Source organism: Pecten maximus, unplaced genomic scaffold (genome assembly GCF_902652985.1).
Source record: "Pecten maximus unplaced genomic scaffold, xPecMax1.1, whole genome shotgun sequence".
NCBI lineage: Eukaryota > Metazoa > Mollusca > Bivalvia > Pectinida > Pectinidae > Pecten > Pecten maximus.
The window spans coordinates 90,861-115,846 of NW_022979591.1; the positions used below are offsets into that span (position 1 = coordinate 90,861).

At 38.1% G+C, this 24,986-nt stretch overlaps 2 protein-coding genes and 1 long non-coding RNA gene across 3 annotated transcripts; 2 read left to right on the plus strand and 1 right to left on the minus strand.

The window, feature by feature from the left end:
- Positions 1–430: 430 nt before the first annotated feature.
- On the minus strand, positions 431–5,180 carry LOC117319009. The gene is made up of 6 exons (XM_033873922.1): positions 4,805–5,180; positions 4,268–4,471; positions 3,505–3,704; positions 2,149–2,596; positions 1,675–1,771; positions 431–1,378 (listed from the first exon to the last, which is right to left on the minus strand). The coding sequence occupies exons 1-6, from the start codon at positions 4,922–4,924 to the stop codon at positions 672–674; spliced, it is 1,776 nt and encodes a 591-aa protein (XP_033729813.1). The 5' UTR covers positions 4,925–5,180; the 3' UTR covers positions 431–671.
- A 2,550-nt stretch (positions 5,181–7,730) lies between these two features.
- Positions 7,731–10,900, plus strand: LOC117319011. The gene is made up of 3 exons (XR_004530539.1): positions 7,731–7,839; positions 9,804–10,162; positions 10,710–10,900. It is a non-coding gene; the product is annotated as an uncharacterized LOC117319011 (long non-coding RNA).
- Positions 10,901–11,833: 933 nt separating this feature from the next.
- LOC117319010 lies at positions 11,834–18,932 on the plus strand. The gene is made up of 2 exons (XM_033873923.1): positions 11,834–11,872; positions 17,933–18,932. The coding sequence occupies exon 2, from the start codon at positions 17,938–17,940 to the stop codon at positions 18,772–18,774; it is 837 nt and encodes a 278-aa protein (XP_033729814.1). The 5' UTR covers positions 11,834–11,872; positions 17,933–17,937; the 3' UTR covers positions 18,775–18,932.
- The last annotated feature ends 6,054 nt before the right edge of the window (positions 18,933–24,986 follow it).

Genomic DNA, 24,986 nt, shown 5'->3' on the forward strand with positions numbered 1-24,986 from the left:
AAATCATCTTTTACAGAATACAGTGATTTTATTAAACATGTATAGCTCACAATAATCATATATATACATCATAAAATACCAGCTGGTAGTGTATATGTATTTACCACTTTAGCCAAGTATGAAAATTGTCTACATCAAGACAAATATGAAAATTGTCTACATCAAGACAAATATGAAAATTGTCTACATCAAGACAAATATATAAATTGTCTACATCAAGATGAATATGAAAATTGTCTACATCAAGACAAATATATAAGTTGTTTACATCAAGATGAATAAGAAAATTGTCTACATCAAGATGAATAAGAAAATTGTCTACATCAAGACAAATATATAAATTGTCTACATCAAGATGAATATGAAAATTGTCTACATCAAGACAAATATATAAATTGTCTACATCAAGATGAATATGGACATTGTCTACATCAAGATGAATATGAAAATTGTCAACATCAAGACAAATAGGAAAATTGTCAACATCATGACAAATAGAAAAATTGTCTTCAATATGATAAGCAAACATTGTTTTTCACTGTTCAACATCAAAGAAGCTATTTCTCTGATTGCACTGGGTTTTTTTTTATCAAATCATGAATTGTCTCTTTAATAATCATTTTTGCTTAATTTCCTAATTCTGTAGCAACTACATTAACTCGTTTCTTAATTCAGTCATGAAAATGGTCTATATCAAGATACTTCAACATTGTTTTGTGCATTTTAGGGAATGAAGAATGAAATCTTCCTGGTTGATTTTGGAAAGGCTGCAGTTGCTGTAAATCTTTTACTAATACAAGTTCATCATCAAAATAGCTTCCTCTCTGATGTTTCTTGGCCCTTGCTTTAACATATGTTTGCGTATCATATTGCTCTGCAATAGACTTCAAACACGACAGACCCCTTGTCCTTGTTGCAATGTTAGACATGGTTTTATTACTAAACATATGTTTCATATGTTTCTTTATATCTTTTACAAGGTACTCCATTTGTAGGTCAGCCGGAATATGTGAGTGAGGTGAGCCAGTGGTGTTAACAAACAAAGAATGAATTACCTTTGTTGACTCTCTCTCACTCATCAATACAAGGTGTTGGACCAAGAACCTATGACATTCAAGGGCATACTTACTGTTGTTGCTTTTTGCCTTGAATATAATCATACATTGTTTCATAACCCTAATCAACCTTTCTCTGTCTGGAAGCTTGCAGAGATCAATAAGCTCTTTGTATACAAGACCCATTTCAACTACAATGCTTGCATAGTTAAAAACAGTGTCCTCTAGATCTGTTTCTGGTGTTGTTGATGCATGATGTTTGACAACTGGCACATGTATGATCTTGCCTGAAGATAACTTAAGTACAACAAATTGTCCATCATCTGAAAGAAAAGTAAATCTCCCCTAGAAAAGATTATACACATAACTAACACAGCAATATTACTAGTGAGCTTATGCTATTTCCTGAGTAAGCTATCATTCGAAAGATTTTCCAGACACAATTGTACTTGCTACCAGTAGATATATACATGTATATACCAGGTATTCCTTTTGTTATAAGAACCCAAAGTGAAAAAACATTATCTTTTGGCAAAAATATTTATGTTACCAATTTATGTGGTATGTTCGATGACAGTGTGTTGTCTAAACAACCATGACATCATGTTCCTAAACTCACCAATGACATCGTCTGAGGTAGCACTTTGGGGCTGGTTTGAGGCAACAATTGTATCCACAAGTTCTCCAAATGTTGCAAAAACCCATCTTTTCTTCATCTGTGAAGTTGGAGAGTTTTTTTTAAAGAGCTTAGTTGCAAGACATAAGAGTAAACATTGATAAGCTCTAAGTATTTTCCTTACATAAATGTGTATAATAACTGTGTACATGATTGTTTTATAGGCGGTTTTATGATAATAGTTTTGAAATGAAAGTTAAGTTTCATTATCCAAATGATGATAATTATATTGATATTTGAAATTATAACTAATACTGGAACATGTTACTTTTTAAAGTTTATATTAGGATACAATTTATCAGGGATGTATGTCCCTGACATTATATATCTGTACAGGTTTTCACCAAACAAGTATGCTATTAATCTGTATCAGACACACAAAGGCAACTGTACCAGATCATATGGCAAAACAATTACCTCGTCATTCTCAAACTCTGGAGGAACATGTTTTTGTAAAGGTGAATATATATCCTCCATTCCGAAGAAATCTCGCATCAGCTCCACCAAATGTGCATCAACAAAACTGACAATAAAATCTTTGTCAGCGTCATATGCTTTCCGTACGTCCTCATCAAAATTTGTCCTCATAAGTCTGTCAACCTCACACTTCAGAGTTCCAATTTCCTTCGAACTGCAATTTTTGAACAATATTTTGTTGAATGTTATCAGGAAATTCATCAGAAGATGAAACATCTCAAATGTGATGGGTGATAAGTGGCCAAAACGAGATGCTATGTCTGCTGCTCCTGCACGTAGACACTTTGCACCAGAAAATCGTTCACGGGTCAATTGGTCTCCACCAATTTGTATGCTTGACAGTGGCAACTCACAAGCCCCAAAGGCTTCTTGTAAAATACTTTCATAACTGTCAAGTATAGAAACCACATGAAAAAAATATAAAAAGAACAAGGTAGAGTCCACATTCTCACGAGCTTTTCTAAGCTTTGTTTGCAAAAGGATTATCACACAAGAATTTTAGAAGCTTTCCAGATATGAAAACTTTACTTCAAAGGTCTCTATGAGGATTCTACGCTTTTTCAAGAAAAAACCTTGGAACTCTGAGGAAACCTCAGAAAAGAGACAGTCAGGAATTGCCTGCAATTCCATCTAAGATCATTAGCACATATTTTTTCCAAACTTACTGTAAACAAGTTTATTAAATAGTTCAGAGATAATCTTGAAATTCTACTTATTTGTAAATATAAATCAAAACAATATTACATGTTTTTAAATAGTTTTGTTTTTTTGTGAATTTTTTCAAACTTTGGTAAGTTGTCCGTTAACATATCAATAAACACCTCATCATATTTCTGTTCATTTTTGTTCAAAGTTTCAAGGGGAATCACTTCGGTTTTCCCATATCTCAATATTTTTGTTGGCAGATCATCAGGGATCACATCTTGAACAAATGTCAAACTTGGCATGAATTTGACTGCAACCCTAGTTATATGAAAGAAAATGTTTTACATTTAAATCTTAATTTGCTGTTTGATTTTAAAAGTTTTCATCTCAAATTTGTATCAATAAGACTACATCTAACAGCATTGTGCATTAACCGATATGGGAAAGACTACTATTAGAATTTAATCTGTTGACTGTTGTACAAATAATTCCTGTTGATCGGTGATTGAAGAAGAGAAGAGTAATGCTGTTTAAAACTGTTTAACTTATTGACCCATTAATATGAAAAGTAGATTATGATCAATGGAAAACTTCCTATGTTTAATTTGAACACAGTTTGAAAGTTCAAATGAATGAGGTAATTATTCATACCTAGCAATAAGAATTGTGTAAACTTGTCTTATATTTTTGAGGTCTGCTTCATTCACAAGAAAGTCTTGGACTGTGAGATTGTTGGGCTGGGGTTTATGATCAGGTAGGTGGTTGAAGTTGAAGTGATTGATCAAGGCAGCACTTGCAAATGCATGATGCATAGTCTGGAAATGAAGAATGGTTTTTCTTATCAACATGAAATACATGTAACAAATTACAGATATAATTTAGGCCTGGGTGATAACTGACAAAAACAACACATTTAAAAGCATTAATTTTGAATTTACAACTTAATTATCATCTTATCTATTATGGCATCTATTTCATTTGATGATGTTTGTTTTAACATAAATTTCTCAGACATGGAAACTAATTTGTTAGTGCACATGCAACAAAACAAACTTGTTTGTGCCAATCAAAAAAGAAGTGCCTATAATAAGAATGATGATTGTTAAATATTTACCATTGTATGGCACTGCCACTATATAACCCTACCAATTCAGTTGCGAGTTCACCAGCTTATGAACTGCCAACTGAAATTTGAAAATTAAAAAAAAAAAAATCGCACGACAAATAAAAAATTGCAGATGGTAAATATAAGCATTGAACGGCTTTCAGTTGGCATTCATAGTCAATATGAATGCCAACTGGACAGAGGCAAACTCAACATGAAGCGCTTCATGGAATTTGCCTCTGTCCAGTTGGCATTCATATTGACTATGAATGCCAACTGAAAGCCGTTCAATGCTTAAATGTACCTTACCTTTGTTTTTCCTTCGGTTGATTGATGCTGATCTGTAACCTTGACAGAAAAGTTGACATTGTCGCCAACTAATCTTATAACTTTTCCGGCTTTGATAGCCTCTACCAATTTTATGTTAAAGCTGCCAGCTCCAAAGATGTGGAGTACCTCAAGGCTAGTCTGATAACTCAGACACAGTCCAACAGGTTGCAAGCGATCATATATCTGTTAGATATACAATGTACATACATGCAAATTCAATAGCTGGTGTTAAAAAATAGCTTTTGTCCAGTAACATTGTTTGTAACTTATTGTTTTTACTGCAGATTACTTAGAATAGTGTTGTTGTAAAAACATGCTAACTTTATATATACCTTATATGAATTCTTAATGTGCTTTGTCCTTTGCCACTAAACATTTTTTTTATTAATTTAAAACATTTGATATTAAATTTATTAATCTAATATTCAATTTGCATATATAATGCATACAAATTTTGCAATCTCTGTTATAAGTCCATTTTAAACAATTACCATAAACATAGTACATATGTATCACCTTTTGATCTGCAATATTGTCAAACAGGATCATGGATATCATTCGCTGCACTGCTGATAGTTCAGGTATTCTTCCCTGAGATATGATTGCATATATCATACCCAGTCTGGGTAACTTCATTCTGAAATTTGAACAAGTGGCAGAACAGTGTAAAAATGTATGAACACCTTAGACTGGAACATAGAAGAAAAATTAAAAGTAGCCAATAAAATACCATTTGTTTAAGCATTTTTATACCGCTGAACAATTTCAAGAATTCTTAAATTTAGCAATATGTATGAGAAAACTTAAGGATTAAACTGTCTTTTTTTGGTGTCTATGGTCGATATAGATGCCAGAGCTTTGCAAACAAACGTCATATTAGAACACATGTATATAAACAGTAGTAGTTGTATTTTGCATGATGTTCAAGTTATACGTGATATGCATGAAAAATGTTGAAATCAGATATGGAACATCCATTGAATTACTTATATATAAAATACAATGGCATCAAACTTAATTTTACCTGATATCAGCTAGTCTATGAATTGACTCTGGTGACATCATTGTGGCAACTGTTAATTTCATAAGAAGAGGCAGTTGAGCAAAGGCTTCCTCAACAACTGCATCCCATGAAAATCTTTTTAAATCTGTGAACCCTTTTGTCATTAAAGAGCTCACAAAACCATGTTTTCTGTTGCCCATTTTTGAAATGGCCTTTCGTTGCTGTTCCACAAGAAGGCATTGTAATGCTGTAAACAGTTTAGCATTGTTGAATATATATTCAAACAAAATTGAAAGGGAACCAGTTAACACCTTTCCCACCAAAACTTGACTTTCCTCTGTTGTTAATGTCATGTTACATGATATGAAGACTGATATGAGCCAACATAAGTACACCAGAAAATTGTTGTAACTGATTCATGAAATTAAATAGATATGTATAACATAAAATATATCTTTTGAATAAAGTTCAGGATCTTGTTTTCCTTAATTTCTTTTTGTCTGTGTTAATTCTGTTTAATTATACTTGCCAAAAATCTGTGCAGTAATATTTTGTATACATGTATTTGCTATGAATATACGTCAAACATAATCAAAGTCATTTAGATATCCTTATCAATGTCCTTACTTTCCTGTAACACTTTTTTAAATATCATGAAACTGTGTTTAATCATATTTCATTCTTACTCAATACATATATTTGTTCCCTCATGAAAGTGATAATCTGTTGTGCAATGTGAGATATAAGGGTCTCTCCCATTTGAGAGGGATTCGATCCCAGACATCACGCCACCCTTATGTCAAATAACAGGATTCTATCTCTTTACAGATTTATCAATAATTCATATATCATTGGGAAATATTGTAAATTCACAGGTTCTTTCATTATTCATTAAAAAAACAAACATAGTTCTACAATAGTTGGGCTCATCACCAAGAAAGCATTGTAAAGTCTACAAATATAAGAAGCCATTTTACTTTTTTGACATTAAAAAATAATTGAATTATTATAAAAATCATAGGTGGTAACATTGAATATATAGGGGCCGTTTTACTATTTCATATTGGTTTTTTTAATGATGGATATAATTATTGTTTTATAAAAGAAAATTTAAGTAAACGTTTCATAATATATATATATATATATACATACCCCCTATGCAATAAGCTTGATGATGCATGTATGCTAACTTTAGCTACGATAACGTACTGTAGCTCTGGACTAGACTACGGACGGACAATTTCCGACAGATGGTCGCCAACCCCAACCCTGTCGGATCGGAGAGCAGTTACTCCAACAATGTTAGAGGTTTTACACGGCGAGATACTTTTGACAGGCGCCGTGTAACCTCTAACTGCCCATAGCTGATTTTCCCGATGCTGACGATGAAATTTTCAAAGTTCATATATTGAAAAAATATAGCGTGTCAACTTACATTTAAATGATCCACAGGGTCCAATATATATTTCTTTCCATAATCGAATGATTAAATGAGAATAATTTCGTAAAAAAACACAAATTATGAAGTTTTCTTCTTCCGAAGCGGAGCAGAGCTCAAGCAGACAATACTGTCGGTAGTGATAGTAGAAATACCACGTGATTTGCCGGTTAATACAAAAATGGATTACAACCTCTGTCCTACAAGCGGAATACAACAAAGTCCGTATCATTTCGTTCCGTTTGAAATAACGACACCTATTTTGTATCAACCATTAGGCAGCCATTATTAAAAACGACTAGAAAAGTGCTACAACGACATGGGCATGTATTTTGTGTGTTATACACCGTATTATACTATATATTTGTGTCTGTGACATACATATGGGATAAATATTGCATACATGATACGTAGACATCGTTGTAATGACCTGTCAACCTCTTAAGAGTTTTTTTCAAGCATATTTAGTTCCGCCCGGATTTCGGGCGGAAACTGCATCAAAGAATTAGTGCTTCGGAAATAAGAGGTCGCAGTCGGCAAAATAATATCCGATAGAAAAAGAGCCGACCAGCGGCCTCTTATGTTATAGGAGTAGGAGAGCAGTGTGTATGCATGCAGGGTATGCTAATCAGCTGACCGAATCTGGTATCTATATTCGCAATAATTTTCGATCAGTCTTTATAAATAGCATAAATGGGAGACTGCAAGCTTACAATGCTGTAATCCAAAGATAGAATAGCTCATCGAGCGGTTGCTGATACAGCTATAAATCGTGTCAGTCCCTGATTTTGTACAATCAGAGTCTGTTTTTCAAAAAAAAATCTTAATAAATGGATTCAACGCTTGTGGACGGTTTACAAACCTGTTTTCTTCATGAAAACACGAGTTGAATTCATCTATCGTTGTCTGAATGCATTATGAACGGCGGCACTCATGCAGTGAAGTTCAAGCGTAAACAAACATTGGGGGAATAGACCCTTTTCACGCAGCATGTTTTATTACCTGCCCTTGGTAGAACTCTTTTGCGTTTCGATCGAAAACGAGGCGACCGGTGTTGACTTGTTTGTTGACAAAGATCGAGTCGAAGATTCGCTGTACCGGCTTTGGCAGGTAAGAGTATTTCCGTGAAGAATATCGCACAATTTGGACAAATAGAATAAATTCCTTATTAACTAATGCATTAAAACAATACAAAGATTTTCTGTTTAACATCAGAAGGTAAATAACAAAACAAAAACGATACAATTTGCGTGTTGTCAATGTCAGAGGGGGCGGGGTTGTTTTTGTAGATGTAATTCAGTAATGTTTCTATCGGTCGTTTAGAAGTATGGCAATCACATATTCACTGTTGTTGTAACGACAATTGTCTTGTCAGTAGCCGTATCTACGAGTACGATACCAGGAACGTACATACACCACACAGGGATTGGTAGCCTGTCTCTATCTGTCTATCTATTGTAGTATATTTCGTTATTCAATTGTATTTAGTTAGAAATGTTAGTGTTAGTAGTTTTAGTAGTTCAGGTTTATGTTGACCATGAGTAATTAGATGGGGTGCCCTATTTGCCCTACATTGCCCGACTTAATTATGTACATGCTGACCGTGAGATTTTAGGCAGCATAATACACCGGTCATTCACTGATAACGTTTTAATTACCTTGATCCGTGGCTACTGGTCTACGTTTGACACTGTTTGGGATTTATTGCCCCATGGCTTCGGGAGATCACTCTGGGGGTTCTTTGTAGGTCCTCTGTCTATATTACCTATGGTCATCATATACTCATCCCTAATCACCATCTAAATGTTTACGTGTATGTGTATCCACATATCTAGGTCAACGGACCGCCTGCTCCGACAGTTTGCCCGACTGCTCCGACAGGATTTGGTCAGGTTATGTCAGAAGGTCAGTTCAGGACACGTTTGCCCGATCGGGCAATCGTTGCCCGACAGACTTTAGTATATAAGGAAGAGTGAGAGAGAGCTCGGGGAGTTCGAATTCGAGGTGCCTAGGTGTTGCTATGCTGGATTGTGCTGGATATGCTTGAGAGGGATTTACCTCAAACTGTGTAACTGTTGTACATGTTGCCGATACTGAATACAAGAGTCTGAAACTGGGAGACGGTGTTGTTTTGTGATGTTCTCGACGGCCCACGCATACTAAATTATCCAAAACTCGGACATTGTAGCGAGTGCCCGACGCTACCACTGAGGGCATTGCCGAGTGACTCCGGAACTGTGACACGGTTGTTGAGTTCGCCGGGGGTTTTCGCGCTACACTATATTAATAACGACATATACATTGCATATATGGCGAGATGACATCGAGTGAACTACAAAACCATCGTGACCTCATTCCTACTTCTCGTCAAATCCTTTTCATTTTTGAATCAGGAGAAAGTTGAATCAATTAAAAACGGAATACATTTACATTGCTTGTGATCAAGTTTATTAGTAACCTTTTTTGAAAAGTGTACTTAATTTTACATAAATTTTCAGCAGGGCTTTTCCCACTGGTTTGGGAAAGGGCCTTTTTGTCTCATTTTGGGAAAGATAATTGGTGAATTGGAAAAGATTTTTTCAGGAGTGAACTGCAAATTTTGGAAATTTGGCTTAAATATGAAATAATTTCAATTGGGAATGGGGCCCATTAACGCGCCCCCCCCCCCCCCCCCCCCCCCCCCCCCCCACAAAAAAAAAAAAGCCATAAGAAAAAGCCCTGATCAGACCTTTGATGAAATTATCCAATTTACCTTATTGCTGGTATAGTTGTAGCAACATATAGTGGTAATCACACCTTCATGGCTCAATTCACAAATACAAAACTCATCCTATGTCAGTCTCCAAACTAGTTGAGTTGCTAATTCCGCTATGTATATCCCTGACAGAACGACGGTTTTCCGGACTGGGTGTATCCCGGGCCACTTAAACTATTTATTGTAACATTTTTATAAAATGCCAATTGATATACATGTAGGTCATTTCCATTTTTCTCAGTCAAACCTGTGTAAATATTAAGATCTATATGCATTAACATATTATACATAAATATTTTTCAATAATCCATATCCACAGATATGCTGACATCCAATGGGAAGCAGTGTTCTGTTTATGGATGCGACAACTTTGCCTTCAAGAAAGATGGAACTAGCACAGGATACATTGTTTTTCAAAGACTGAAAAAGGTTTTGGAACAAAGGAAATTGTGCTCATATTCTTTTATAAATATATGAATGGAGCACATTTCCATTGGACTTATAAGTAAAAACTGGACATTAAAACCTGACCAGACACCAAAAGTCTTCTCATGGATAACTGTACATACTCCTAGAAAAAAGTCCATTGAAGAGGTCAACAACCATGAATGAGACTACCACTGGAATCGGTTGTAGATGATTCTGAGAATTTGGATGTTCCTGAACTTGTTTGGAGTGGTAAGTTTTTAATACCATGATTTTTTTTACAGTATTAGGTAGCACTTAGGTGTCGGGTGGGGGTGGGGGACTGGTTAAAGAATGCAGCATTTATTAGGGATCCATAGAGATCTAAACTAGATTGAATAATAGTAATAATAATAATGTAAACTTTTATATACCATTTATCACAACCATTAGACCAGTTCTAACCTGATCATTGGTCCATTTGCACCAAACAGAAAATTTCTCATATTTCTGGGGAGTATATAGCCAAGCAGCCGATAACGCACTTCACATTCACATGCCCAGCACATAGTAATGTAGAGTGAAGTGACTTGCCCTGTCTGGGGCTTGAACCTAGGTCCTCTGGTCGGGTTACAAGTCACACTCGCTACCACTGTGCCTCATCCCTCCTAAATTTCCAGTAGGGAGCTTGAGGGATAAATGCTGTAAAACTAAATGTAATTTACCTAATGTATATATGGAGTTTAGATTTTTTTAGTTTTAAGGATACGAAAATTGAATGTGTAATGAATTAATGCAAACAATATTTATTTTGTTTTAGGAAATTGGAATTCAAGCAGGTCCTGGCACTAGTGATGTAGGCTGCCAGACAGATGATGGTGATGTGACAAATATCTGTGATCATAACCACTCTAGCGACCACATTCTTGACCACATTTACAGTTTTCATGCCGATGATGATGGCGAGAATGAAATTGAAAATCTACAGATAGAAATTGAAAAACTGTCAACGCAAATAAATGATACGGAAGATCGATTGAATGAATTTATAGGGAATAGTTTTTCCGTTGAAAAAAATAAAAATGACCCAAAAGCAAGACTTTTTGTATACAGGATTTATTTACTGTTCTGTGTTTGAGTGCATATTAAAATACTTATCTCCAAAAGCAGAAAACTGTTATTGGTGAGGTAAAGGTGTATTTGTTTGCTCATCTGAAAAAATAAAAACTTTCAAATTTTAATTGGTGGTTTTGGTCATTCATGCACCTCACTTTGAAAACAATATTAAGGTTAAGAGTACCTAAAGCTAGAAATGTACTAAAAGATATGGGTATAATTATGTAATTATCTTATTGGTCTCCACAACACGTTTTGAATTTTTGTCATTGTAAAATTTTAAAATTACAAGATTATTTTAAGTAATTATGGTAATATTTATCAATAATATAAATCCCTGTGCATTATAATTTAACAATATACAATACTAACTTTGGGAAATTTGATGTACCGGGTAATTAAAATGTTGTTTTACATAAAAAAAAGTTATCGTATTAGTGTTGACATGAAAAACTCTTTTCTCGTTTTAATAAACCTTTGCTGCGGTCCTTTTTACCTTAAATTAGAAATAACATAATGTATACCATGTAACATATATGTAGTTTAACAATTCAAAATATGTGACAAGCATATTTTCACCTATCCAGCTGTTTGTTTATTTGTACAAATGTTATACAGTTCATAATGTTACAATACCTGTTTACTTCCGTGTTTTGATACAACCTCGGTGTCAATAATAAGCTTGTAGCATGGCGTGATTAGAGCGCGTAACATTCAAACATTTTAAAGACAAAGATATAGTATAGGAAAGTTCCGGCGGGAACATAGACGGCGCTACCTTCGGGTTTGAGAGGGTATATAAAGCCGTCTGCTAGCTTGTCAGTTAGACCAGACTTCGATGACTGACCAGGCAGCATCACTAAAAAGGTACGGTAATAAACTACGAGTTGAAGTGAGTGAGCAGACTGTAGACGTAGCTGAAATAGTGCTTTCCCTCAGTCTTGCTCTCTTCACATGCATCCCGTAGGTTAGAGCGGTCGTATAGTAAATAATATACGGGCCCTGCTGTAGTGAGCAGACGCTGTAACGCGTGCTCTGGAGTGTTCTGAGCACTGGTACCTGAGGCTGGCTGTGACTGTGAGCAGCGGTGCATTGTAGCTGTTGTGTGTGTGCGTACTGATCGGTGTTATAGGAGTTATGTCCCTTTGAGCGTACCGGCGTAGTAGTCTGGTGGGAGTACTCGGGGATCGAGTACTGGGGTCTGACATAGCCGTAACATTACTTGCTCTCTCTTATAATTTACCTTGTATTAATAGTTGATATTTAGTGTTGTTTAAGTAGTGAGCAGATATAGGTAGAGACGTTTTGCCCTTTGCTCTACATATAGTCAATATCTGTAATTATTGTTAGTTAGTTCTGCTCAGTAAGGGTGTATATATTTTATTATTGCTACCATTCTTGAGCAAGGCATGCTCAGGATACATTTTTGTATATATCGGCACTTTTTGAGCACCCGGTAAGAGCACATATAAGGGATCCCAAGAAGTAACTTGGGTACGGACCCCCGACACGTTACAAAAACTGGTGGCAGCGGTGGGATCCCTGTGACTTGAATTTATTTTTATTTTTATCAATGTAGATATCAGTTGATACTGGTAGATATATTTTGAGCAGTATTTTGTGAGTAATTAATATTTGTTAAATTACCTAAAAGAATGGCATCTTATGAAGAAGCCATGGAATCAATAAATGAGCGCCTTGAAGGTCTCCGTCAGCAGTCAGCTAGCCGTGATAGAACACCTAGCTTAGAAGCTCGCACCCCCAGAACCACATATTCCTCCTTACCACGGACTCTAAACTTACCTAGAGATTCCGGGTTTGAGTCACGACGAACCACCAGTATTGACCCTGGGTTGGGGTTCGGTAGTGATGATGATGGAGATAGGGGCATTTCCAATCAAATTGATGAGGAAATTGAGCAGCTCAAAGCACAGCTGAATAAACTTGATGTATAAAACCGGAGCGCTAGGGAAACGACTGCTAGTCCATTACCTACTTTTTATAGTGGTACACCCAACCGACGAAGGTCAAGAGTGAGGTTTTCTACCCACGAAAGCGACAGAATCGAAGGTATGGGTGAGGCTGATTTAGTACTGCCGAGTAATGTCTCAACTCGACGAAGGAGACATGCTCAGGAGGAGTTGGAATCAGAATTGGAGGGAGCAGAGAGTGATAATGACGAGACGCTTGTGAGGAGACGACGTTCAAGGACAGTCTCAGTGAAGGCTGCCACTTATGATGGTACGTCCGCCTGGCTGGATTACAAGGCACACTTTGAGGCGTGCGCTCGCATCAACGGCTGGTCAAAGAGGGAAAAGGTGCTGTACTTAGCAGTGAGTTTACGTGGACAAGCACAAGGCATCCTCGGTGACTTACCACGGGGAAACCAGGAGGATTATGAAGCCTTGGTGAAAGCATTACAGGAAAGGTTTGCTCCTCCTGATCAAAACGAGCTCTACCGTGTGCAACTCCTGGAAAGAAGACAAAAAGCTTCAGAATCCTTGCCAGAGTTGGGTCAAGCAATACGGAGGCTGGTGAACCTGGCATATCCTACTGTGCCAAGTAATGTACGCGACACACTGGCTAAGCAGCAATTTATTGAATCGCTGGCAGACTCTGAAATGAGGATCAGAATTAAACAAGCCAGGCCCCAGGATCTGACTAATGCAATTAGGCTTGCGGTCGAGTTGGAGGCGTACAATAGAGCGGAGAAACACGGAAAAGATGGACGCTCATATTTAAGGACAGCTACATCAGAGGAAAGCAACCCTGTTCCAACAGAAAAGGGAGAGACAGAGAAAATGCTGACTGACATGCACCTTAAACTTGACGCTCTCAAGAAAGAAATTGAGAAATTACGTAGTAAGAGGGAAGGAAATCAAAACGCAAATCGAGGAAAAGATCAGCCGACCAATACATCACCGGGCTCCAAGGCTTGCTACAAATGTGGAAGCAAAAATCACTTTCGGAGAGACTGTCCTCAGCTCAAGCAGGATAAGGATTCCAAGGGCCTAAAAACCCCTCCCAAACCATCTGCAAAACCTGCTCATACCAAGAGCACGGCTGGTGTAGGAATATCTTCAGCTGCTCTTGAAGCTGGGATGTACGTCAAAGCTAAAATCCAGAATATTGATGTTCAATTATTAGTTGACACTGGAGCAACAATCACCATAATATCTGATGAGGTGTACAATAGGATACCTGTAGCCATGAGACCTGAATTACAGAAAGTTACGCAGGAGATTTTAGCTGCTAATGGAGCGGCACTGGAATCTCTTGGCCGAGGTAGCTTTCTAATCAGACCAGAAGGATGCAATACCATGTGCTTTGAGGCGGTGGTAGCCAAGATAAGCACCGATGGCTTATTGGGTTTGGACTTTATGAAATCCAAGAATGGAGTAGTGGATTTGAAGAAAGGTTGTCTTACCATAGACGAGGAAGAGGTCGATATGAGGTATGAAGGGTCTCTTGGATGTTACAGGGTGTGCTGCTCTGAAAAGATAATAGTTCCTGCACACTCCGAAGTGCTAGTCCCAGGGAAGGTTTGTAAACCTGTGGAGAAAGAAATTCGGACTGACTCCTTGCTCGTTGAAGGGCTGGCAAAATTTATGCAGAGTGATAGAGCATTAATTGCCCGATCATTGGTCAGGAATGAGCCAGTGATACCTATTAGACTGATGAATCTGAAAGAGGAACCCCAAGTGATTTACCCGGGAACCTCTCTTGCTCAGGTGACACCTATTCAGGACACCTTGGAGACTGTAGAGGCGAATACATCAGGGGCTTCCTCGGAACTGAGAGCAGATTTAGAGCAGCTACTCAGTCGGTCAAAAATACATCTGAATCCTCAGCAGAGCAACAAGGTTAGAAATATGCTTAAAAGACATGAGCGATTGTTCGCGGAGTCAGACCAGGATCTAGGTCGTACCACTGTGGTGCAACATTCGATCGATACAGGGAACACTCACCCTATCAAACAGCCACTTCGCAGGGTACCGGCTCACTTCAGTAGTGAAGTGGATAAACAAGTGCAGGACATGTTAAAGAATGGAGTAATACAGGAATCTACAAGTCCATGGTCGTCGGGGATAGTATTGGTAAAAAAGAAAGATGGTACTCACCGATTTTGTGTGGACTACAGGAGGTTGAACTCAGTATCTGTGCAAGACGCATATCCCCTGCCTCGTATAGATGAGGCACTGGACCAGATGTCTGGGTGTACATGGTTCTCCACTCTCGACTTAAACGCAGGCTATTGGCAAGTAGGGGTTGAGCCGGAGGACCGACCTAAAACGGCTTTCTCCACCAGGACTGGCTTGTACGAATTTTTGGTAATGCCTTTTGGATTGAAGTCAGCACCCGCTACCTTTGAACGACTCATGGAGACGGTATTAGCTGGCCTTCAGTGGCAAATCTGCCTTATATATCTGGACGACATTATAGTGATGGGGAAATCCTTTGAAAACATGATGAGCAACCTCGAAACTGTTTTTAACCGACTTCTAGCAGCTGGACTGAAGCTTAAAGCAAGAAAGTGTCAACTTTTTGGCAAAAGAGTTTTGTATCTCGGTCACGTCATCTCGGAGGAAGGGGTCGCTACCGACCCAGAGAAAGTGAAGGCTGTAAAGGACTGGCCGAGACCAACCAATGTAAAAGATGTTCGCTCGTTCCTGGGTTTCTGCAGCTACTATAGAAGATTTATACCACAATTCTCCCGAATAGCAAAATGTCTGCATCGGTTAACCGAGAAGGGCAGGACATTCGACTGGAGCTCTGACTGCGAGGAGTCTTTCGAATTCCTAAAGCAGCAGCTCATTAGCGCTCCAGTGCTTGCTCATCCCGATTTTACAAAAACGTTCATTCTGGATGTTGATGCGAGCAACGACGCTATAGGAGGTGTGTTATCACAGGTCTTTGACGGCATGGAAAGGCCTCTTGCCTATGCAAGTCGGACACTAACAAAGGCAGAAAGGAGGTATTGCGTAACAAGAAAGGAACTTCTGTCGGTGGTGCATTTCACTAAGTATTTCCGACATTACCTTTATGGAAGGACATTCACGGTTCGCACTGATCATAGTTCGTTACGTTGGCTGTTGAATTTTAAGCAACCTGAAGGACAAATGGCCAGATGGCTTCAGGTGCTGAGCTCATACGAAATGACGATAGAACACCGACCTGGAATCAAGCATCAGAATGCTGATTCTCTGAGCAGGATTCCTTGCAAAGATTGTGGATTTGATCCTCATTGGGATGATAAAAACGAGGCGATGGTCTGTACCATCAAGGACAGGGAGATAGATTCTCAAACTAAAGTAGAAAGTGTGGAAACATTGGCAGAGAAACAGAAGAACGACCGAGGCATTGCAGAGATTCGCAAGTGGGTCAAGAATGGACAGAAACCTCCGTATAAAGAGGTTGCAAGCTGCAATGTTGGGACAAAAACCCTTTGGTCACAGTTTGAATCCTTAATTCTCCAGGATGACTTGCTCTATCGGAAAAACCCCCACAAGAAGCAATGTCTTCAAGCCATAGTTCCAGCTTCCGAAAAAAGGGTCGTGTTGACTCACTGCCACGACAACAAAACGTCTGGACACTTGGGGGTCACCAAAACCCTTGCCAAAATTAGACAAAGCTACTATTGGCCAAAGCTCCAGGCGGATGTTAAGAACTATGTGCAGGGCTGTGATCAATGCAGTAAACGGAAAAATCCCGTTCAAACAAAACGTGCTCCTATGCAAATAGCACCAGCGGGGTATCCCATGGAAAGGATGGCCGTTGACATCCTGTGCGAGCTTCCACTTACCTCTCGAGGCAACAAGCATATCTTAGTAATTGCAGATTATTACACCAAATGGACAGAATGCTTTGCGTTGCCCAACATGGAAGCCAGGACCGTGGCAAAAGTGTTTGTAGAGGAAGTAGTGGCAAGGTTTGGAGTCCCGAGCAGTCTGCACTCTGACCAGGGCTCTCAGTTTGAAAGTGAGTTGTTTCAAGAAATGTGCCACTTGTTGAGAATCAACAAAACTCGCACCACTCCATACCATCCACAATCCGACGGGATGGTGGAGAGATTTAACAAGACCCTCGTGAATATGCTGAGCATGTTCGTTAACACGCACCAAACGGACTGGGATGAGCATTTGCCCTACGTCATGATGGCGTACCGATCAACGGAGCATGAAACCACAAAGAACTCCCCAAATAATGTCATGTTGGGAAGGGAGGTGAGCACTCCGTTGGATGTCCAATTTGCCATGCGAAGAAATCTAAAGAGTATACCTCAGAATCGATGGTCCTGGGAACTCCAAGAACGAATGGAAGATGCCCATCAGACTGTAAGGGAAAATATTAAAGGTGCCATGCTTCGGCAGAAAAAGCATCATGACCAGAAACTGTCCTATGATACCTTTAAGCAGGGGGACTCTGTATTTGTCTTTTTCCCAAACGTTAAAGTAGGCACCACTTCCAAATTAGCAAGTAGGTGGAGGGGGCCATTCAAGGTTGTCAGGAAAATGTCTGAGGTCAACTATCAAGTTAGATGTGGGTACAAAGGGAAAGTGCAGGTTGTGCATGCTGACCGAATGAGAAAGAAACACTGGCAAGTGTTACATGGTGAGGGGCAGGAAGAGATAAGAGGTATGAGAGATGTGGGAACGCAAGTGAGCAAACCAGAATCCATAGCTGGTGGGGAGCAAACTGATTGTTACGAAAGCGTTGATGCTGAAAAGTGGGAGGCACTTCCAAGTGAAAATAACGACAAAAAGAGTGCGAATGATCAGAACGAAACAGTCCCAGTCAGCCCCAGGCGTACACGTCGACCGCCTCGATGGCATTCAGATTACACTTCCGCGTTCTGTGTTAACTCAGTATGTTTTGCTGATGTTCCTGTACAACCAATAAATAATTGCGTGTCTTATGTCTTTCCAGTGGATATGGTGAAGACAAAAACCACTCCCCGCAGGGAGCACCAGTGCCCCATGTGCAGGTATCAGACAATTGACATGGAAAAGTTGAAAGCACACATGGTTGACTGTGGCCTGAAACAAATGAGTAAGCAACTCCGGTGCCCCCAATGTAGTTTTACTACAATGAGGAAAAACAACTTAACCAGACACGATAAGAAACATATCAAGGATCCCATCACGTCCCTAGCAGATGAGTCAGATCCTGAGTCGCAGAAAGCGAGGGTAGACTCAGATGCGGAATCATGGAAGGGAGCCGACCCGGGAGATCTTGGAAGTGTTATTGGGTACATCACCTCAAGCGAGCCTAGTGACGAAGAATCTGGCGAGGATGAGGAGGTAAAGGACCCTCAGGCTCATGTAGTATCCCCTCAGCCTGATGAACCAGAACTTATTGAAACCGTTGAGCTGGGGAGAACCATTTCAAAGCCAACAAAGCCCAGTCAAGTATTTTCTCCGAAAAGGAAAAATGAAAGTTGTCCTACAACCGTGTCCGCCAAATACCTGGCGGGTACTATTCCAAAGAAAGTGGCAAAAGTTTCAAAACCAGCGCCCAACATGAGGGAAGTTAAGAAGAAACTGGCTCAGCACTACGCTCAGACTACCCAGTCTGCTCCTAAGGTGGGGTTGATGGCGGGATCTACAGCAACGATCACAACTAGAAGCACCGGGGTACAAACCGACCCGATGATGATAACGCTAACGCGCAAAACAATCAGAAGGTTTCGGGAAGGTGAAACAGAAGTGGAGCAAACTGAAGTAGAGGAGGCCCGGCCCTATTGTCCCACATGTGTCCAGCTGCAGTGAGGGTACTAGCTGAAACTGCGTTTCCATATGAACCATAACATTTGCAAGACAACGTGCTATGATTTTATTAGTTTGCAACTCCAGATAGGTGTTAGACTTCGGCAGGCAGCGCGAGTCCTTTTGCTCATAATGTGATTTTATCAACAATATGTGTTCCAATCGTTATTACAAGTTGTTACTCAAATACAAATTTGAATGTGTTTTTGTGTTTTAGTTTTGGACGCGAGGACGCTTTCCTCGGAGGCGTGGGTAGTGTGACAAGCATATTTTCACCTATCCAGCTGTTTGTTTATTTGTACAAATGTTATACAGTTCATAATGTTACAATACCTGTTTACTTCCGTGTTTTGATACAACCTCGGTGTCAATAATAAGCTTGTAGCATGGCGTGATTAGAGCGCGTAACATTCAAACATTTTAAAGACAAAGATATAGTATAGGAAAGTTCCGGCGGGAACATAGACGGCGCTACCTTCGGGTTTGAGAGGGTATATAAAGCCGTCTGCTAGCTTGTCAGGGAGACCAGGCTTCGATGACTGACCAGGCAGCATCACTAAAAAGGTACGGTAATAAACTACGAGTTGAAGTGAGTGAGCAGACTGTAGACGTAGCTGAAATAGTGCTTTCCCTCAGTCTTGCTCTCTTCACATGCATCCCGTAGGTTAGAGCGGTCGTATAGTAAATAATATACGGGCCCTGCTGTAGTGAGCAGACGCTGTAACGCGTGCTCTGGAGTGTTCTGAGCACTGGTACCTGAGGCTGGCTGTGACTGTGAGCAGCGGTGCATTGTAGCTGTTGTGTGTGTGCGTACTGATCGGTGTTATAGGAGTTATGTCCCTTTGAGCGTACCGGCGTAGTAGTCTGGTGGGAGTACTCGGGGATCGAGTACTGGGGTCTGACATAGCCGTAACATTACTTGCTCTCTCTTATAATTTACCTTGTATTAATAGTTGATATTTAGTGTTGTTTAAGTAGTGAGCAGATATAGGTAGAGACGTTTTGCCCTTTGCTCTACATATAGTCAATATCTGTAATTATTGTTAGTTAGTTCTGCTCAGTAAGGGTGTATATATTTCATTATTGCTACCATTCTTGAGCAAGGCATGCTCAGGATACGTTTTTGTATATATCGGCACTTTTTGAGCACCCGGTAAGAGCACATATAAGGGATCCCAAGAAGTAACTTGGGTACGGACCCCCGACACGTTACAAATACGGACACTACCTACACATACCTGCACCAATAAACAGAGGAACCTCAACTCTACGACTTCATCATTATTCAACTCTACAACTACATCTAAGACTACACAACAAAACACATAAGAGTTATATTTTATTTGATGCCGTGACCTCGGAGCGAAGCTAACACAAAGCGGACACAACGTGAAGATGAAGAATCCACTTTATACAACTATATGTCCACGCAACCACTATACGATCATCGGTGACAGTAAAATTCCATGGTAACAAGATGCAGGTACGTTGATTTTACTTCTGACTACCTTCGTAAACATTTGCCATTGATAGCTATATACTTTTTAAACTCACTTTAGGCTTTTGATACCTAAGTAGGTTTGTTTCTGAATTAAACTAAAACATTTTTTCTTACCGTAATCAATGATTTTTTTTAATGAATTATATTAATTGCGCTGTTTTCATATCATTACCAGAAAATTCCTATATACTTCAATATTAATAGTTTTTACATTTTACATATATTTACACATTTAACCTATGGTGAGTTTCGCCCACGTGATTTAACACGGGGATTATATGGTAAATGAAACATCATCATATTGTCGGAGTTCAGAGATAGTGATGCGGTTTTACGCACACATAATATATACATGGTATGATAAATCTACTGTTCTCCTTTGACAACATACTACACATACACGTGCATTATCAGATCAGAAACACTCGGTTTCAATGTATTCCAACCAGAACATCATTTATAAATGTATTACTACGGATTTTGGAATACCTCTTGACTTTATGCCGAACAATATGTTTCGAAAGTATCTGAATGTCCACATATTACACAAATACACAACTAGGATTTTTTTTTCTGGTAAATTTCATTTCATCTATTTTATCTTATTGTCAGCCTAATCAGAGTGCGACATATCATGGCTTGATTTTGTGTACGGTAGACGGCACAACAAGCACTTTTTTTTTATTCATATCTTCATTTTTGAAACAGTTTGCAAATTATGTATTTCATGAAAGTTATTTAATGAATCAATTTTAAAGTAATTTCATACAATTTTAGCGTTACTTGTTGCTGTTTTCTTTTTTTTTCTTTCTTGTCTTTCAATTCATTACATTCATCCTTTTAGCCTCAGCCTAATTGGAGAGCGAGGTATATTAAGCTTGTATAAGTAGGCGGTATTACGCCCTCAAGCTATGTTTTTTTTTCTCACTATCAGCAAATAGCGACATGTAGTGCTACAATGTATACAGTATAGTTAATTTGGAAATTACAATGTATAGTTTCCCTATATTTTAAAAACACCATAAAGAATATTTAATTCTATTACCTATCTATCTCACAATTGAGTAAGTATTTGTTTTTTAAATAATGTTTTACACAACATTTTATATGCGTAATTGCAATTCAAGGCATTATTACGATATTACTATTTTTAATGTACGGCAAATGTTTACGTAAGATTAGAAGGAAGGTTAAATCTGCAAAACTTGTTAATTGTGACACCAGATCAACATGTAACCTGTTCACTATCAGCAATACCTCCAATATCAACCTGGCCATTTGAAGACTTTCCTGAATAGATACCAACATAAATCAAAGTCGAATTGTGACCAGCTCTAAGAATATTCCTACGACCACCCATGATGTCCAACTGGCTATGGCACAGCAGCTGATTCCACCATCGTACCAGGCACAACTTTACCCACGTCTCCACAGCATCATGCCTCCTCCGGAGATCGCTGAAGAGTCCGTTTGAACAGATTACTTTAAAATATACCAACATATCAACGAGTTCCTTGTTTGTCAACACAAATTATTAATGTCTACAACCTTTAGCAGAGATTCCTCACGTGGTATTAACACGGAGTTGTTTAAGTAATTATGATTCTACTGCTAACTGTGAAGAGACATTGTTGTAACTTACGTCTACATTATTCCTATGAAGAGTTTTCCTCACATGGTTGTACATGGAGTGAACATTTTGTTTTATGAAATATAAGTGACATTATATGAAGAGTTCACCTCACGTGGTTATAACACGGAGTAATAAATAAATTGTTTAATGAACTCTCATAATATTTCGTCATGTTGTTGGACTGATTCATATCCGATGCAGTTTTTATGCCGGAATATTACAATGTATCTACGAAATTTTGGACCAGCCCCTCATAACAACTGACACAGTCACCGGAACATTTCAACCACATATTATGATTATTGAAGGAACATTTTCCTGTTTTATCTACAAATATGTTACAAGGAACTCAGCTCTACTTTACCAGTCTTAGCCTTATTGTGTGCAAGACGTTTTTATCCTGGATTAAACAGACGGTTGTACGTCACTCTTAGGAACTTTTATTTACTTTATATATTGTTCAACAGTTTTCTCGACGGATTATTGCGCGCCTGAACGTGGACCCAATACAACAGCTGTGCCAGACGAAGAACAATTTCAATAATAAAATTTAATTACCAGTGACATTCAGTGATGAACTTGTGAAACCTTCCTTTGATTTGACATTTTTAAATATTTCGATATGCTAACATTTACCTGTTAAAATCGTGAGATTTACTCAGATTTTCTTATCGTGTTAATTGTTTTAACACGCTTTTCATTCAACATTTATTGCAAATATATTATAAGCAATAATATCGCACTTTTAAGTTAATCTTGATTTACATGTTATAAACCTATATTTCAGGTTAAGAAGAATTCACATGTGTAGGTGAATTTTTAAAAGTACATTAAGTCATGATTTTTTTTTGTTTGTTTATCAATAACATATTCGTATTCAATTGATAAATTTAAACGTTGTACATAGGTATATTTTCTTCAGAAATACTAGTAATAACTTTTATACCAGAGAGGCGTAATGTACCCATATTATGTTGACGTCGAAATTATTACTAATTTGGCGATCAATTAGTACAGAGGGGCTTAATGTTACAATTACATATACATGTATTTACATTGACAATATTATCAGTATCAGTATTTTGTATCCTATTCATTTTAATAAGTTAAGGATAGATTTCGTTAAATTGTACAAATACTTTTTTTATATTTATTGCATAGAAACGTTAATGTACTTCATACTTTTGATTTAACCTGTTAATCTACCTGTTAAAAATAAGTGTTAATTTCGACTATTTCGCTTACGCTTGATGTCAAATTATATCTAATTTGAAATCTTTTAAATTACATAGAAACGAAATGTACTGTAAAATGTTCAGTAGAAGTTTATATAATTATACCTAGAACTGGTAAATAATCATATCTACATGTACACATGTTAGCTAATTTGCCAATAATTAGATGGACCTCGGTTCTCTAAACAACTTGGATGTTATCTATACTATGTCCATGTAATACTGGTTGTATCCAATTATCTTTGTGTAGTTATAATTATTATGGGGTTTACATGTAGACTTCAGGTCACGAACCCCATAACCATATTAAGTTAGGGGAAATCTATCTGTCCGGCCGATGCACATCATATAACACATTGTATTAATTGTATATAATATTTAAAAACTTATTTTCACTATATGTTGTCATTACAAGGGGCCTCGGTACAACACATGAAGTCATGAATCACCAAAATTTATCGTCAACAAGTCTTTTGATAACCTCCTGATTATTAAAGACCTCTGTAGTAATTTTGACAATGAGTAGAATATATTTTCTATTCAAACCATGAACTATTTAACCACTCGGGGGTGTTTATTTAGAAATAACTTCACTTAACTAAATTAACTGCTTAGAAAGTTGTTTTGTAATGATTATAAAGATCCATGTTGGTATTTCTAGTAAAGGTCTCTATTTTCCCCTTTGATTCTCAATCTTCTTCCAGTCGGTAGGAAGAGGTCATCCCCGCTTTACCCTCCGTGTCTGTCCACGATTTACCTTTAGCCACAGGTGCCTGAATCGTTTTATGAAATATTAACTTATAAGAGTACATATAAATGTGATTATTTCATAAAACGAGTCAGGCACTTGTACATGTGCTAAATAGCACTGGAATGGGGCCTACAACGCGTCATAATCGACGTAATCAGTGGATCAAAACTTAAAATGTCAATATAATATTATCACCGACATAGGCGCTTTCTAACCGGGATTTCAAAGCAATGGAACGGACACAAGCATACTATTATTTCCGGTAATACTTTCTTGATAATACCGCAATATATTTTTCAGGTCGGGAACTTTAAATTTAGGCATATGCTTTCGATATCGGTGTCACGAAGTTGCAATTCAACCCCAGTCTCAGCGTCAACAGTTTTGCCGTCGTTAATGTCAACACCGGTCGCCTCGTTTTCGAATCGGAACTCTCCTGTACTCTCGTTTAGAACGGCGGTGGGAAACTAGCGTATTCCAACGCTCAACTGATTCGGACCAATCAGAGCTCACTTGGTCAAGATCCTGACCAAGATGGCGGCCCTGACCTGTCTTAGCAGTAGTCATGAGCGCAACCTAGCGGAGAGAAATGGTACTAAGGCAGGTAATCCAGTCTACAGTTAGTCAAACTGTATTTGTTTCCTTTATCGGAACTCCTTTGCGTTTTTCGTTAACAGAGCATGCTAACGTTTGTTTACTATATTACCAGCCCTGAAATATTTATACTTCCGTGTTGATTTTCCGTAGTACAACAACTTACAACAACTTGTTTTACTGGAACATTTTGTTTATGATATTTTTTGTTATATTTTGACAAGAAAGTTAGATGTTGTGCAAAATTAAACTTGAACCACTAGTGAAAACCACGATACTAACCGACTGAATAGAGTTCGGCAATTCGGGCGGTGGCCCTGATAGATAGAGCTGTTTGTGTCAATTTTTGTGTTTGTGATTCCTAGCTAAAAATTCACAAGAACGTTGGGTTTTTTAAGAAAGTGATAATTTAAATGAGTTATTTTTCATTAATAAATGAAACTTGGTCAGTAAAATAATCGAAACTGCGGGTACATTATACATTGTGACTCTAATTTTTTT